At 46.7% G+C, this 16821-nt stretch overlaps 1 protein-coding gene across 4 annotated transcripts in view; it reads left to right on the forward strand.

The window, feature by feature from the left end:
* Positions 1-16821, forward strand: part of NEDD4L (NEDD4 like E3 ubiquitin protein ligase) — a 341173-nt gene that overhangs the window by 277845 nt on the left and 46507 nt on the right. For 3 of the 4 annotated variants that reach the window (XM_042962037.1, XM_015536836.2, XM_015536832.2), the window contains 6 exons: positions 1309-1383; positions 3015-3074; positions 8207-8338; positions 8842-8961; positions 10049-10246; positions 15830-15907. In XM_042962037.1, coding sequence (XP_042817971.1) covers positions 1309-1383; positions 3015-3074; positions 8207-8338; positions 8842-8961; positions 10049-10246; positions 15830-15907 — 663 coding nt within the window. The remainder of the gene's footprint in view (positions 1-1308; positions 1384-3014; positions 3075-8206; positions 8339-8841; positions 8962-10048; positions 10247-15829; positions 15908-16821) is intronic. The other variant, XM_007080469.3, reaches the window with a different exon arrangement.

Below are 16821 nucleotides of genomic sequence, written 5' to 3' on the forward strand. Positions count from 1 at the left end.
TATTTTTTCCTCTATTCACATCACACTAGAGATTGCCCCAAGGTTGCATCCCAGAGCAAAACGCAAGACTGCTAGCTTCCTGTTGCCATTTTTTTTACTGTTTTATTTATTTATTTATTTATTTATTTTTTGTTTTTATTTATTTTGGAGACAGAGACAGCGCATGAGCGGGGGAGGGGCAGAGAGAGAGGGAGACACAGAATCCGAAGCAGGCTCCAGGCTCCGAGCTGTCAGCACAGAGCCCGACGCGGGGCTCGAACTCACGGACCGTGAGACCATGACCTGAGCTGAAGTTGGATGTTTAACCGGCTAAGCCACCCAGGCGCCCCTTTTAATGTTTATTTTGGAGAGAGAGAGAAAGCATGCGCAGAGTAGGGGCAGAGACAGAAGGGGACAGAGGATCCAAAGTAGGCTCCACACTGACAGAAGAGAGCTCGATGCAGGGCTCCAATCCACGAGCCATGAGGTCATGACCTGAGCCAAAGCAGGGTGCTTAACCAACTGAGCCACCCAGGCGCCCCTCTAGTGCCAGTTTTTTTTATAACATCTATTTATTTTCGAGAGACAGAGAGAAAGCATGAGCAGGGGAGGGGCAGAGAGAGAGGGAGACACGCAATCTGGAAGCAGGCTTCAGGCTCCGAGCTGTCAGCACCAAGCCCCACGCAGGGCTCGAACTCACGAATTGTGAGATCATGGCCCAGGCCAAAGTCAGAAGCTTAACCGACCGAGCCACCCAGGTGCCACCCCCCTTTTTTTTATTTAAAAAAAATTTTTTTTAATGTTTATTTATTTTTGAGAGAGAGAGAGTCCGTGAGCTGGGAAAGGGCAGAGAGAGAGGGAGACACAGAATCCAAAGTAGTCTCCAGGCTCCGAGCTGTCAGCACAGAGCTTGACACGGGGCTCGAACCCACAAACTGTGAGATCACGACCTGAGCCGAAGTCGGGTGCTTCACCGACTGAGCCACCCGGGCACCCCTACTGCCATTTCTTAAAGAAGCAGTGGAGTGTTACCCTGGCCTTTTGAGTCCCCTGTCCTGTTTTGGCCTCTTTTTCCTACTTTTGCTGTTACTTCCTCCTAAGGACCAGTCAGAATTTCTGTCTGCTGCAAACACTCGTAATGACACATAAGATTACCCACCCGACTGCTTGAGGGATTACTCTCATGGCCCAGAAGAGACGGTGTCTCACCGAATCATCTTCTCACATGAAAGAACACTCAATAGGCTCGCGTGACTTAGTTTTTAAACCAACGAAACTTGTTTCTGGGCCTGTGTTTTCACGACGCTTCGTGTCCTTTCCCCCCTTCAGCAAAGAGAACCGTCCTCAAGGTTGCGGTCCTGCAGCGTGACGGACACCGTTGCCGAGCAAGCTCATCTACCACCGGTAACCCACGCCCCTTGCCAGCCATCCGGTTGGCCCTTGGGGCTTGTGTTTGAAATCATCTGGGCTACTGAGGAAGAGTTTTTCCTGTGTAAATCGGTTCTCTATGCACACGAGAGACCGGATGATTTCCTAGCAAATTGCCCAAGGAGAGTGGATTCCGAATACAAAGAGCTCTATTAGTCTCTGAAATGCTGAAAACTTCATTGCTTTGCTTTTCCACCCAAATTAATACCACTTCTGATGTGCTTACCACTTAATCAAAAGCGTATTAATAATTCGTTTCTTTTTTTTCTTTTAAACTTACTGAGTTCCCAGCACTGTGCTCCAGTCACACAGGAATCCCTTGGAACAGGAAGAACTCTTCCCGGTTTGCAGGGCGTGGTTTCTCTCATCACTAATGGCCTAAGCTCTTAACCCACAAAGCGCCTGTACTTTTCTCTGTTAAACGCAGCTCTGCTGACTACTGAACTGGCTACAGTCTGCTCCCCCCTCTACTGCAGTGTTTAGAACTAGCAGCAAATACGGAAGGATGTCCCGTGTTTCCCAATATGGGACAAAAATAAAAATGAACGTGCAAACTGGAAGGCAGACCAGGACTGCCTCGAGAGACATTTGGCGTTTACGTTACAATTTTTTTTGTAAATCTATTTCTCCTTTTGGAGGAGAAAATGTTTTGTGGTTTTAGTATGTTCAACTTGTCTGACCTTATCCAGTGTGGTTTTTTGTTTTTGTTTTTGTTTTTGTTTTTTGTAATACAAATCCTTGATTATTTTTTTGGCATTAATACTTTTCTACGAAATTAAAGGGAAAAAAGATCGTACTTAGAGTTTTTGCAGTCATGGTATCTACCCTGTCGTGTATATTTTTACTACAAAGGGTATTGTTGCCTGGGTTTTCGTCTTTAATGGTAACAGAACGGGTTCATGAGTACACTGGTTAAGTGAATAATCAACACGGCAGACTCAGTTTGTGGTGCACATAGAATGGGCTGGTTGATCAGAAGCTTGACAAGCGCATGCTTTCTGGGATGGTTTTAGTACAGGCGTCCCCCAAAACCAGAATAATCAGCTGTGATATCCTTGGAGAGGGGATCCGCCTCAATCTGATGATTCCGTGACTTTCCTTGATGAATTAATGGCACTTTCTCTCCCTTTCAAAATCAGTTTCAATTTTATTTGCCCAAAAAGCTCACTTTCCTGGAAACTATTGATTCCTCCCTCTTGCCTTGTACCCTGTAAAGCTGTAAACTCACTGATCACCAGTGGCCTCTTATTCAAATTACGAGTTTGGCAGATTTAAGAATCCGCTAGTTATTTAACAGTAGGGGCAAAACCATGGTGGTTTTCAATTTTTTTCGAATAATACATCTCACGTTTCTGAGGTTGTCAGTTCACTGTTTACCCGAACCATGTTGCAAGCGGAGCCTTCTCTGGGTGGGAAGGCGATTGCGTTTCTCTTTTTCTTCTGGTCATCAGTGAGTGGTTGCTCAGCTTTATTTGAATAGGGTGGATTTCAGGGATTCAGATCCACATCACCTGCCTTACTGGCTGCATCACCAGTGATTCCTGATTCAGTAAGCAGTGGGTGGTCTCCCTAAGTGCATTTCACTGATGTAAATTGTCATTCAACAGCCAAGTGCCCCAGCTAGGAGAGCGCGTTCATCAACTGTCACAGGTGGTGAGGAGCCAACGGTAATGATACCCTTGATCAGACATTCACGACAAAACCGTGGGTTGGTTTTTAACATTGTGCACAATGGTGAATGTACTCTTTTTTCTTTTTTGGGTAAGATCAGCTTCTTTGTGCCGCGGAGCTATACGTGTGAAATTCACTTTCACGTAGTTCAGAGGTACTGGGTGAGACGATTTTTAGTCCCCTGTCGTTTTGTTAGGAATACTGTCAAGGTTCGATTAAGTGCATTTAATTTGACCATTTGGAGTGTGTTTCTGCCATGCTCGTTTCGGCAGCACATATACTAGAATGTATCTCTGTCTTGAGTGTTTGTACTTCTGATAAGCTTTTCTGATTTGTTAGAATGCCCGAGCAAAATAATTTGGTTGGAAGAGAATAGGGAAGCCACAGGAACTACATGCCGTTGTCCCTGTGGATTCCCAGATGTGCACACAGCCAACCTCTCCCATCCGCTCCCCGTACCAGATTTTAAACCCTGGGTTAGATTTGTGTATGGTGAGCATGACTCTTGCTCTGCTACAAGGAGCTCTATTCACAGGAGTGAACGAGGATTCGTATAATTCAGGGGGAGAGAGAGGAGGGAATATAATGAAGAAATTTAAAATTTAGTTTCTCTAAGCCAAGTATCTGTTACTCTTGCTCATTATTTTAAATAATTTTTAGTATTGATGTTTATGGGTAACTTGAACAGGACTATGTATTTTAATTGCCTGTTTTTTGCATGATCCCAGACAACAGGCTAGCTTATAGTTTATGCTTTGAGCTACTGTGACTCTTGGAAGAATTTTCCTAATTGTGTCACCCTTGTTAGGTTGGTTATAACTGCTTATTACTTGAGAATACCTTTAAAACAATTTTTTTTAATGTTTATTTATTTTTGACAGAGAGAGAGGCAGAGTATGAGCAGGGAGGGGCAGAGAGAGAGGGAGACACAGAATCTGAAGCAGGCTCCAGGCTCTGAGTTGTCAGCACAGAGCCTGACGCGGGACTCGAACTCACAGACCTTGAGATCGTGACCTGAGCTGAAGTCGGACGCTCAAGCGACTGAGCCACCCAGGCGCCCGAGAATACCTTTAAATACGTACACAATTGCTGGTTTTCTGCAGGATGTGGACTTAAAAGACCAACTTAAGTTATATTGTTAGAATGTAACGCTCAGCACTGCACACAGGAAAATCAAATGGGCAGTCAGCAAAACCAAGCCCAGTGGAAGCTAGCGAGCTTGTGATTTATGTGAAAGTCATGTGCTAGGTGGCCAGGCTCAGCCTCCAGCAGAATTGCTGCCAGGTGGACAGAACCGTTTCATTAAGTAATTTTAATAGAATCCAGGGCTAATGAGCATTTTCTACCATCCATTTTTGCATTTTATGGGCCATGGGATCTGCCATTAGTGTTGGAGTGTTGTGATAGCTGAGGATATTAAGTGGCAGGATGCACCGAATTATGAGAGCACTGGGCTCCATGGTGAGAGGTACCTGGCAGGGCAGAGTGACCCATCTGAACGAGGTCCTGTGGCCCCTGCCACTGCTGTGTTCTTCTTGCCTGTGCCCTCCCCCTCGTCCAGCAGTGAATTAAAAATATGAGTTCGGATTTGTTTATTTTTAAGGGCTTGAGTAGTAGTCATTCCCAAGTGTTGCACCTACCCTCATGCCTCCCACGTATCTGGTGATCATTCGGCTGCAATAAACCAACTTATCTGATGGCTATTAGAAATCGAGACAGGTTTGAAAGTATCTTTTCCAGTTCCTTCTCTTACCAAGTTTTTCCCCCTTTTACACACCCTCTCCTCGTGCATGCACACACACAACTGTGATCTTCTACACACATCAGTTAGCAACTTGATATTTGTCACTTACGGTCCTTCCTCTGGGACATGGTAATAATTGAATAATATCCAGTGATATGAATGCACCTCAATTTATATAATCTTCCCCTGTTAGTGAACATTCAGCCCCACCCCCACGCCCCACCCTTTGGGCACAATGCACCATGTTGTGTTAACCGTACCTCTTTTTCCATGGTAGTGCTTTTATGAACAAGTGCGTTAATGAACAAGCCCTGATCCTCACCTGTGGAACTACAGCCCTTTGGTTTATGAATACACACTGGCGTATATACACAAATGATACACACCAGTGTCCCTTTCCAGCTGGCCAAGCAGGAACCCTCCCTGAGATAAAAGGAGGGGAATAGCACAGTCCTTCTGGACTTTTCTGTATATAACGTACCTAAAAATACACTGAGGTAACGGTATAGCAGGGTTTGAGCAAATCTTGGAGAATCTGTGATCGTACGAAACTGTTTGCCATCTTTAAAAGCATATTGAAACTTTTACAGTTTATCCATAATTGAGTTCTTCGTCTTAATGAAATAAATGGAGCCACTGGGAAGCCATCGTTAACTGGCTATTGGGCAATGCCAAAACACAATAGTATTTTCAGATGAAACACTGTGAAATTGTTAAATTAAGCTAACAGTTTATAACTTGTCTCTTGATTAATGAACTTGTCCCTTGAGGTCATATGGCATGCACATGTGAACAAACACACACACACACACACACACTCTCTCTCTCTCTCTCTCTCTCTCTCTCTCTCTCACAACAGAAGTCTGATTTCAGCTCCAGGGCTGGGTCTCTTGCATGATCTGTCTGGAAGAGCTGAGTCCTGCCTCCTCCCCTGCTGCTTGTGGTGAGGGCAGTGCTGTGAGTCACAAATGGACTTGCTGGCACAAGTTGTTCTCCAAGGTCATTTAGAAGGAAATCTATAAAGAAAGAATTTAATAGCACCATCACACATAAATGGGACTAGATGATAGGGCACCAATTCAATTCTCAATGGAAGGTGAAATGAACACGTTAATCAAATTCAGTGTTCTCTCCTGCACTGTGCTCTTCGTTTCCAGAAACCGATTCGTCCCGTTAACTGGACCTGTGAAAGGAACCTGGTGCTGGAGGTTCTGCAGCTTTAGAGTTCAGTTCTGAGATTAGCCACGGCACATCCAAGTTCTTCTATGCGTCTCCTCATAAGTAGCCTTTCTGGGGACTCTCTAACTTTAACGCTATCCTGATGGTTTCCAGAGTAGAGCTTTCTGAGTGCCTATCTGATTTCCTCTCCCACAAATTAACTCGGTAGGGAGGAGGAAAGCCGATTCCATTTACTCTCCCATTTAACCCAAGCATTTTTGGTCGTCATATAAGCAGCAGGAGGTTAGATTGATAGCACATTGGCCAAAAATATGAATTGACCACTTAGGTTCCAATGTGGGTTCTAACTTAGTTCAGCGGAGTCCAGTTTTGGTAGTGCCCCGGGGAAAAGTAGCCGTAGAAATAGCTCTTTTGAATTGATGCCTCAGGTAGGGAAGGCTGCAGGTGAAGTCATGTGTCTTCAATACTCATGGAAGGATCGAGTCTGCGTGCTGATGTCCCTTTCTCTCTGGTGGTGGCCCCACACCTAGATCCAGAACCCGTGTGGTCACAGTCTTGGAATTAACCATTGTAGAGCCTTCAAGACCGAATCTGGAAGAATGCCAAGAAAATAGTTGCTACAGATTTAGCAGAAAGTTCTCTTACAAATAATCTTGCCTTGCTCGGTAAATAACGTTTTGGGAATAAACACTGAGGCAGCTGCTCCGTGGCTCAGGTAGTTTTTCTCTAGAACGTGCCATCAAGCTCATGAAGCAGAATATTCAGCCTCATTCACCGAGGTCCCCAGGTTACGTGGCAGTGTCACCGAGCGTGCTTTTGACCATCCTCTTTGCCAAGGCACAGTGTTGGTAGTGGACGTGAACGATCGGATGCGCACGCGGAGGTATGCTAAGAGATGGGCTAAGATTGACATCCTCACCCCCGTATGCCCCTGGTAAAACACCTGTCGGTCACAAGATCCTAATTAGGGAAGACCGTTCCCAAAAAGAAGAAGCTTCCTTCTGTCACCTCATGAAAGAGATTATTCCTGATGCTTGGCCTCTTGTTTCTTGTACGTTCTCCCAGGAGTCTCGGCAGCCACGATTGGCTTGTTGTCTCTGAGCCCCCGCCCTCAGGGTAGCACCCCTTTCTCAGTTACAGATCTCCTATGCGGCCCCCGTACACGCAGGACTTCCTCACCTCAAACGTCCGTCTCCTCCCTCCAGGAGTCACTGAGGCATCCTTGTTGTTCCGATGTGTCTCCACCCAGAGGGCACTTCTCAGACTGCTTCCTACAGACAAAAGTGTCTCCGGAGTCCTTTTGCAATCTAACTTGGACTGTCCAAATACAGTCACTCTGTTGCTGGACATGTCTCTAAACCCAGGATCCATGTGTGCTTCACGCACCCTTTTAAAGTTTATTTTTTTGAGAGAGACAGAGACAGCATGAGCAGGAGAGGGGCAGAGAGAGAGGATGCCACACAGGCTCCGCACTGTCAGCACACAGCCCGACGTGGGGCTTGAACTCACGAACCGTGAGATCATGACCTGAGCTGAAACCAAGAGTCGGACACTTAACCGACTGAGCCAGCCAGGAGCCCCTTTTCTCCTTTCAAAGAGAGACCCGCCGTAGGGGAGGACGGGAGCAGACGCTGCCTCGGTTATGGGGACCCTCTGGAATTCTAACCTACATTGCCTGGCCACTTGCTGTCCTGGTCAGTCCTCCTGATTCTATGCCCTGGTGCAAATACAGGCCTCTTAGAGAGGAGACTGTATTCTTTCCCCTGAAAGCTATAGAGGAAGGGCTCTAAGCCGATGAAGAGTTTAGGAATTAGGAGAAGATCACCGTGGCAACTATATGGAGGAAAAAATGTTCAGGACAATCCCTCTGGGTAACATGCGGTTTGACAATAAAATTTAGTAGCTGAAATAGATTGTATATTTCTCTTACGATCACGTTAGCAACAACAACCCTTGACGTTTCAGTCTTCGGGGCTCTACAACTGATGTAGGTAAGATTTTTGGACCTCCTAGCAGCGTGGGGTTCATTTCACAGTAGACTTGAAGCCTTTGGAAATCCGTTGCCTTTTTTCCAGACACTAATGTTTTGGTCAAATTAACTTACTTGGTCTAGAGCAAGGAATTCTCTGGGTGTGTATGACTTTATTAAACTGATCGGAAAGCAAATGCAAGATATTAAATAATAATGATTTCTTACACAAACAGCCATCAGTGGCCTATGCACATACCACGCCGGGCCTACCTTCAGGCTGGGAAGAACGAAAAGATGCTAAGGGACGCACATACTATGTCAATCATAACAATCGAACCACAACGTGGACTCGACCTATCATGCAGGTATGCAGATCGTCCTACAACTTAAAATCACAGGCCACGGGAGCCAAAGTGTACATGAGCTCAGGGTTCCCGATGTGAATGTGTTGTTCTAGAGAACCCGTGTCTGAGAAAATCTTTCCTCCCCCCAAAAAAACGTGTTACTCTAAGCATAATACCGCCCCGAAGGAAGAATTCGGTCCTCAGATCAGTCCATCCCTAGATGCGGTTTTAAGCTGTGACATGGAAAGATGTTTTCAAAGTAAGAGCCTATCACAGTATAGCTTCTCTCCCAGCCCCCTTTATTTCTGAGGCTGGTTTTTAGGCTGGGCTAGTGATTCATTTCTATTTCCTTTGGATGTGTTTCCCCATCCCTGCCCCCATTATTATGTGTGATCGTTTCCTCCACACTCGAAGAGGCCAGACCTCTCATTATTGCTGGCTGTGTTGTTGTTTGGGCCCACGCTCCCAATCACGTGCACAGGGGATCCTCCTATGAAGCTAACTTGTTTTTGCCTCCAAAATAGCTCGCAGAAGATGGTGCATCCGGATCCGCCACAAACAGTAACAACCACCTAATCGAGCCTCAGATCCGCCGGCCCCGTAGCCTCAGCTCGCCGACTGTAACCTTATCTGCCCCACTGGAGGTGAGAAGGCTGCCTCGTCTAACCGGGTCGCTCTGTCCCCGGGACTTCTCATTCTGTCTTCTCGCCTCCCTTGGATTTGAGTTTTGCAGCCCCTGTCCCCTCTCTGATCAGCCGTTGTGTCCGTGGTGCAGGGTGTTCTCGTGCGGCCTTACTTCACGCTTCTCTGTTTCGCCTTGGTCCGCGTCCGTGGGCTCCCACCTGATTCCCATTCTCATTCGGCTGCCGCCACGGTCCCTTGTGCTGGAAGCGGGCGCCTCTCTTCCGAACTTGCTCCATTCTTGTTGTGTTTCACTCTTGACTGCATAATAACTCTTTCAAATACCAATGCTTTACATTGCGTTTGAAAACATAGCCGTTGCTTTGATCATTTTCTTTCCTTTCGACCGTAGGGCCTGTCATTGTATGGGCATACGTGTTTCCGATGCACATTCGCGTCCCTAAACCATTGCTGGGCACCTGCTTGTGCTTCTCTCCTGTGTGTGTGGGGTCCGTGCCGTCCCTTAACATCACCAATATCAGAGCGAGAGAAGCCGGAGAGCAAATGTTGGAAGCTCCGAACTTGACTGTGTCGTAGAGATGGCCGTGGGTCCGTCCCCTGGGTTTAGGATGCCGATGACTGGGAGTGGCTGTGATCTCGTCCAAATGGGCTCTCAGCGGGTAGCAGCCATGCAAGGCCGGGTGGCTGTCTCCGTTGGTCCAGGTTTTTCTTTCTGTGCTCTGAAAACTGCCAACCCATTCCGCATTAGACTGTGAGCTCATTAAGAGCAGGGGCATGCGTTTTTTCAGCCTCTGTAAACCTTCCATCCGTCATGTTCAACAGAGAACAAGATTTTGGGTGTGTGCTGAATAGCTGTCCACGGATCTCGGTTATAAGTACTTAACGTTGTGTGTTTAATCAACCAAAAAAAAAAAAAAAAAAAACTTGAAAGTTAGAGTGGTTTCAAAGTTAAATGAATGACCGAAGCAGGTTTTTGGAGCTTCTCCCTCGTCCCTCTCCAAAGACGGGCGTTCGTTGATGCCCAGGTACATTTTGACCCCTCCGGGCTAGCTCGTGGTAAGAATTCTAATGCTCGTTATTATTCCTTAGGGTGCCAAGGATTCACCCGTACGTCGGGCTGTGAAAGATACCCTTTCCAATCCACAGTCCCCACAGCCATCACCTTACAACTCCCCTAAACCACAACACAAAGTCACACAGAGCTTCCTGCCACCCGGCTGGGAAATGAGGATAGCACCAAACGGCCGGCCCTTCTTCATTGACCATAACACAAAGACTACAACGTGGGTAAGGCTGCTGCTTTTATTTGGTTCCGTTTTCCTCCCGAGGTCTGGTATGGACTCCTGGGTTTCCTTCCTCGGTGTCCGTAGTTCTCGCAGAGAAATCTCTCACTGAGCCCGACAGTTTGCCGTAGTTGGGGAAAAGGGTCGTGCCCCCCAGTGCCAGCGATTTGATGTTACTGCCTCACTTCTCGCGATGCTGTCCTTGTATCAGGTATCCTAATCTCTTTCTAAGCATGCTAATCATTTTTCTTCCATCAGTTTCTTTTTGCATTTTTAGGGCCATGATCATCTTCATTTGGTTTGTCCTTTTAAGTTTGTACCGTCCTCATCGGGTCGGTGTTTCACACTTCTGTGCTGCGTTTTCTGTCCTTTAATTATGGGTCAAGAGATGCGCTGAGGAGTTTGGCTGTAAATCTGATGGCCCCTCCTTGTGAGCATCTTGTCAAAATTGATTGTTCTCATCCTGTTCCCCTTCCACGTGCCCCTGAATCCCCCAGGAGAAAGACTCCGTGTGAGCATGACGAGATTAATCAGAGGTGCCTGTGTAGAACTTTCCGTGCCTCTGTCATTTCTTCATTTCTTCGGCTGAATTCGCGGTGCCTTATTTAACACCACACGTAGTCCTTTTAGAAGTGAGCGGTTTGTTTCTATCATGTGATCTCTGGACCTATGAGGAAACCAAACTTGGTATTGTTGTTTCTATTTCCGATGCTGCGGGAGGTTTGCCCTCTTCCTGTCCCTATCCCTCTCTCACTCTCTGGATACAGAGCTTAACTCTGACCTCTGTCATCCGTGCTTAGAACTGACGTTATGTGAAAGCCGGTTGAGTTTGGGTGGTTGTTAGCGTGGGCTAACAGTGAACGCACGCTTTAAAATCCCCATTTCTAGAGAAGACCCTTAGTGTAGTATAGTCAGTAGAGCAGTAAACATTGTGTTAAGAAAGACACCTGAACCAAAGTGACCTGGATTGTCACTCACACTTTGCCCACAGGGTATGTTAACTTAGTCCCTAGAGGGCTCACCCTCTAAAATCCAGTGGATCGTGAGGCAGCATGTCTCCACGAGGACATTCTCTGCACGGGGGGCAGGAACGTGCCTTTTATTGCCGGGCATCTAGCGTCCGTGGCTCCTGTCACTGAAAAGCCTGAAGCCACTATTCCTCCCCGTCCCCCTGCCGGGGGGGTGGGGGGGGTAACCAGAAATGCTCCCCACACATTCTCAAGACTCCTTAGTGAGAACCACTCTAAAAGTTCTTCCTCTTTGGAGGTACAGGAGTGGCCTGCCAGGGGAATCTGTCATTTAGATCTGGTGACATTCATGTAGTAAGCTCCTGATCCCTGCTGAGGCATCTGCTAGCGTGTTGCTTTGTTTGACTTGCCTCTTAGCCTGAAGGTGATAGTACAGGTTGGGGGGGGGGGGGGCACATTGAGAGTGAACAATGGGCACCTGTCTGGTGCCCAAATAGACACAATAGAGACTGGGTATTAGGTCTTTGCCCTCGTGGACACAGAACCTTCGGCTTTCCTGCCGGTGATCTACTCACTCCAGCACCGCTGGGCTTTCCAGCCCTCGGCCAGCCAGGGGAGCTCCAGAAATAGGGGTAAATACTGTCGCAGTAGATGGATTAGTGTATGGAGCCGCTGTGGCTTGCCAGCATAAGCTGTGATTTGAGTCATTTGAACTAGCTTAGCAGCCCAGCCTCCTAACCTTTTCAGTCTCTCACGCCACAACTGCACTGTGACTGCCGCTGGACAGCTCTTATTTTAAATAGCACTTGGCTTTATTTATTGCCCGCATCGGTGCTGAATGAAACCCAGTTTGAATTTCCAGTTGCCCCCTTCGACCCAAGATACTTGGTGTTCACTGATGGCACCGATTTAAAATTTTAATGCGTTGAAACAGTATTTTGTCGCTGCTGTCGCTGTAGAAAACCCTGAAGGTAGCAACTGGGAATTCCACAAGTTACTACCCTTCCTCCCTACAGTCAGACGCCCCGGCACACGGCTGCCTACCCCTCCCCCCCCAAACAAAGGCCTGTATACAATGTTCTGTGTGGAAGCCACTCTCCCCATTGCTGGTTTATTATGATAAAAGATGGAGGGAAGGGGAAAGATAATTTTCAGCTTAGAATCTGTTTGGAGTTGGCGTGGGGTTGGCTTTGTTTGTTTTTAAAGAGAACAGCGTGTAGCTATTCGTAGAATGTGAACACTACAATGGAAACAGGAAGAGAAACTGGTAGGTCAGGTTGAGAATAATGAAGATACCACTTCTGCCCCCATCAGCCTGTGTGCACTTGATTCCCACGTTAACCAGCAACATGAAAAGACACAGGCCAGTGTTTCCCTTGTATGCATCGATAGGGGAAAATTCCCTTTGAAGTCTATTTATAAAACACAGCCTTCACAAACACAACTAATGCAGGCAGCCTGCCAGCGGTCTGTCTAGGATGAAGTCGGGCCACATCCAGTGAGCATCAGTCTGTTTCTACCTGGGTCAGCAGGGCCAGGGACGCATGCGGGAGGCCACCAAGTGCCCGAGGGGAGATTACGAGAGGACTTCACTTGTTCATTCTTCTGCTAAGGAAGCAGCCAGAAGCATGTATGTAAGAGTGTATCTCTGCCTTTTACAGGACAAAGCGTTGGCTTATTTTTGTAGCAAGCAAGAATGTACCTTAATGAAGTTGCCGGTTTGTTTTCTACCCAGGTCCAAACTAATAAGACTCAGCGTAGCCTAGGCATGGTTGCTGACCTCTTCCAGGAAGGAAAAAAAACCACAGCTGGTTTTTGAACCAGCCAGCATCCCCAGATTTTATGTTTCTAAATAATTCTGCTAGGAAACCGCCCCCCCCCCCCGCCCCTTTTTTAAAATGATGGTCTTCGCCTTCTGTTTAAAAACTCTTCCAACTGTATTGAGGGAAGGAGTTGTGAAATAGTGAAATAATGTGCTTTCCTGTGCCTGGGGACAGGGAGAAACTACCCAGTGGGGTTTGCGTATTTTATTCATTTATTTTCGTTTTTATTTCTACCATTTGAAACAGCATTCTTTTTTTTTTTTTTTTTTTTTTTTAACGTTTATTTATTTTTGAGACAGAGAGAGACAGAGCATGAACGGGGGAGGGTCAGAGAGAGAGGGAGACACAGAATCTGAAACAGGCTCCAGGCTCTGAGCAGTCAGCACAGAGCCCGACGCGGGGCTCGAACTCACATACCGTGAGATCGTGACCTGAGCCGAAGTCGGACGCTTAACCGACTGAGCCACCCAGGCGCCCCTGAAACAGCATTCTTACTGTCCTCCCTAAAGTTGTCACAGTCTCGCGAGGCCTTGGCTGCTGTTACCTGCCCCATTACCTTGGGGAGCCTGCCTCCTTGTTGAGGGGACGTGCTGGGACGATGGGCTCAATAGTGCCCTCTAGATTTAGCCCTGAGAGCCTGGTGGAAGGCAGCGACTGCTGCCGTCATTCTGACTTGTGATGGTGTAATGAAATAATGTGACCCCGAGGGCCTCTAACCCTCCCATTCTACCGAGTCTGGGTTTCCATGCAAGGCCATTTCAGCAGACCTGTGAGATTGAGTTTTATACTTCATGCTCCTCGCCCCCATCCCCTGGCACTTTTCTGTCATTTCAGCCTCTTCTTTCTGTTTGTGTGTGCTTTAAATCACCAGCTTTTTACCGATTGTCTTTCACAGTAGCCTCTGTGTGTGTGTGTTTGTGTGTGTGTGTGTGTGTGTGTGTGTGTGTGTGTGTGTGTGAGATTCCAAGGCACGGCCGGTCTTGTGTGCGGTGTCCAGAAGCTAGCGTAGTCAGTGGCTTGGGGGGGGTTAGGGGGGGTTGTGGGGGAGGGGCCGGGGGCCCTGTGGTTGTGAGCTATCCCTGAGCGGGTGGCTTTTGTGGAGCTTAGAGCTCCAAGTTTCAGCCTATCACAAATATTTACCCAAATTATCAGTTAATTGGACCTTATAAATCCAAACTCTTAGTGTATTCGTTTGTCCTGTATGTGTCCCAGTACACAAGGGAATATTGGGCCTGTTTCATGCCCCTGATTCCCCTTTAAAAAAGGATATCCGTAAGGTTCAGGGTCCATAGCCATCATAAACCACTAACATGATTTACTTCTTCAGTTCGTAGTAGTGTGCTATCGTTAATAGAAAGCAAAGGTTGGCTTTAGTTTTCGATTTGGGGTTTGTTTTTTTGTAGATTTTGCCAGTTAAAAAATCTATCTATAACTTTGTTATAATCCAGATACTAACGGTTTATATTGTTGACTTGGGACTTTTTTTTAACAGCGTGCTCGAGGTATAATTCACATGTCATACAGTTCACCTGTTTAAAATACACAGTCAAATGGTTTTTAGACCATTGAACAATCATGTGCGACCATTCCCATAATCCATTTTTAGAACATTTTCATACCCATTATCAGTCACAAAGTGAGTTTTATTATTTTCCAATATTTATACCGATTATTTCATTTTCTTGTTGACTTAGGAAAATGCTGAGGCAGAAAACCTTTTAGTACTTTGACAGCAACAAAGGTTTTAATGTAATTGAAATTGGTTTTTGGGTGTTTTGTTTTGTTTTCAATCTCAGGCTTACTTGGTTGACAATGTCCTATTCTGAGTCTTATTTGTTTTCTAATCTTTGGAGTTGAAAATAGGAATTCTCAGCGTTCCATCGCATTTTTGTTGAGTCTGTATAAGTGAGAGGCAGCTCCCAGACTCTGGGTCGGAGCCTTCGGGCATGCTCTCATTGTCTTGCTCAGTTTCCTCATCTGAAGCAACAGAGATCCTGTGCCCAGCTCGTAGCAGGGTAGTTGCAAGATGATCCATCTGCCTGTTCTTTCTGAGTTAGAAAGCACGACCCAAGATGTCAGGGTACATATATTTCTCTTTCGTGGGTTCTTTGTAGTATCTTATGAGCCATACCCCTTAAGAAAAATCTTTGGCAAACTTTTGAATATTAGGACGTAAATGGGAGTCTAATTTGCAGAGTTTGATCAGGACTCTCAGGAAAGTTCTCTAGTAGGGATATGAAAGTTTTTGTGATGAGGCCATCTACGTATGGGCAAAACATGACTCGACCGTCAGCCCAGATTCAGATTCTCTGCTCTAGATCAAGGAGTTAGAAGGGCGGGCAGCAGGAAACCCAGGCACCGTTGGAAAGGCTGGCTGCCCTCACACAGAGCTCAAGACCCGAGAGATTTTCAAACCACTGTCCCTATTCCTTCTGCAGAGTAGAGAGAGCCTCACGTTCACTGGCGCCCTCCATTCTGGTTTCCATGGTAACATCGCTGCGGGGACTTTTCCTCTTCACCTGCTCGAGGTCTCAGGGAAAATGCTTAACCTTTTGTTTAAATCTTCTCACCATCCTGCTTTCACCAAGGACAAGAAGAGTAAAATCTTTCTTGCGAGTTGGTCAGCCAGCCTCCCTACACCAAGAAAGGTCCTCCCCTCCCCCGTGCAGGCAAGAGTGCAGATCCCTGCACGCGGCCTGGTTGCCTTGGAACACACAGCTCCAGAAGGGGAGGAACCAGTGAGTGCACACACAGAACCACTCTTAACGTCTTCTGCCTTGTCCATTTTTTTTGCAGGAAGATCCACGCCTGAAATTTCCAGTTCATATGCGGTCAAAGGCCTCTTTAAACCCCAATGACCTTGGCCCTCTTCCTGTGAGTACACTGGAGACGCGTGGACAAGTCCGAAAATGTGTATCCGTTCATCTGCCCGGTGTTGATGGGGAGCCCCTGTGGGCCTTCCCTTTGTCCAGGCTTTTGGGGTCCCGCTGGTCTGTAGTTTCTTAATAGGAATGGGTGAATGGCTGAATTCTGATAGTACATACAGTTTATGCCCAGTACTTGTGAAAGAGGTTTCTGTATTATTAGCAGCTAGTAGAAAGTAGACTCGGTAACTAGGATGTAAGGGACATTCTCTACACGTGACAGTTTGAGCAGTGCGCATTTAGTCTGTAACTCAGCAACCACTGAGTTCTGTCCTTACTGCGAATTTAGCCACTGGGATGGACACATTAAAAACAGTGGGAGAAAAAGGCCTAAGTAATCACAGACCGTTTCTGTAAGTCATTTAGCCTGCGGTCCCTGTTTTTCTTGTTTTTCTTCCTTGTTGAGGACTGTTTTATAAATTTAACTTTTTATCAGTTTATTCTCTTTGGGGGCCCAAGTTGGAGTTGAGCTATTTGGGTTTTGAACGAAACTTGCGCCATACGTCCTTTTCAGCCCTCCCCAAGTCCAAAAGCCTTACAAGGGCAGGAAGGTGGGCAGAGGCGGACAAGGACTTGAGACGCTTTTAGAATGAGGGTGCTGGGAGTTCTTTGATGGTGATCTTCCAAACACAAGAACTTTTCTGTTGGCCTGGTGTGTGGTATGTTATGGCACAACTTGAATCTAGAAAAGTTAGCTCAGTCTTTACTCAGCAGGTTTTATACAAATATCCCTCACTCTCTCCGAATCTGTTTGGCTCCTGGGTTTAGATGGAAAGAACCCAGAGAGTGCCGGAGACAGCTAAGACGTGAAAGGCAACGTGTTGTCCTGATCTGTTGGACTCCTGAGTTTCCGATAGCAAGTAG

Source organism: Panthera tigris, chromosome D3, assembly GCF_018350195.1.
Source record: "Panthera tigris isolate Pti1 chromosome D3, P.tigris_Pti1_mat1.1, whole genome shotgun sequence".
NCBI lineage: Eukaryota > Metazoa > Chordata > Mammalia > Carnivora > Felidae > Panthera > Panthera tigris.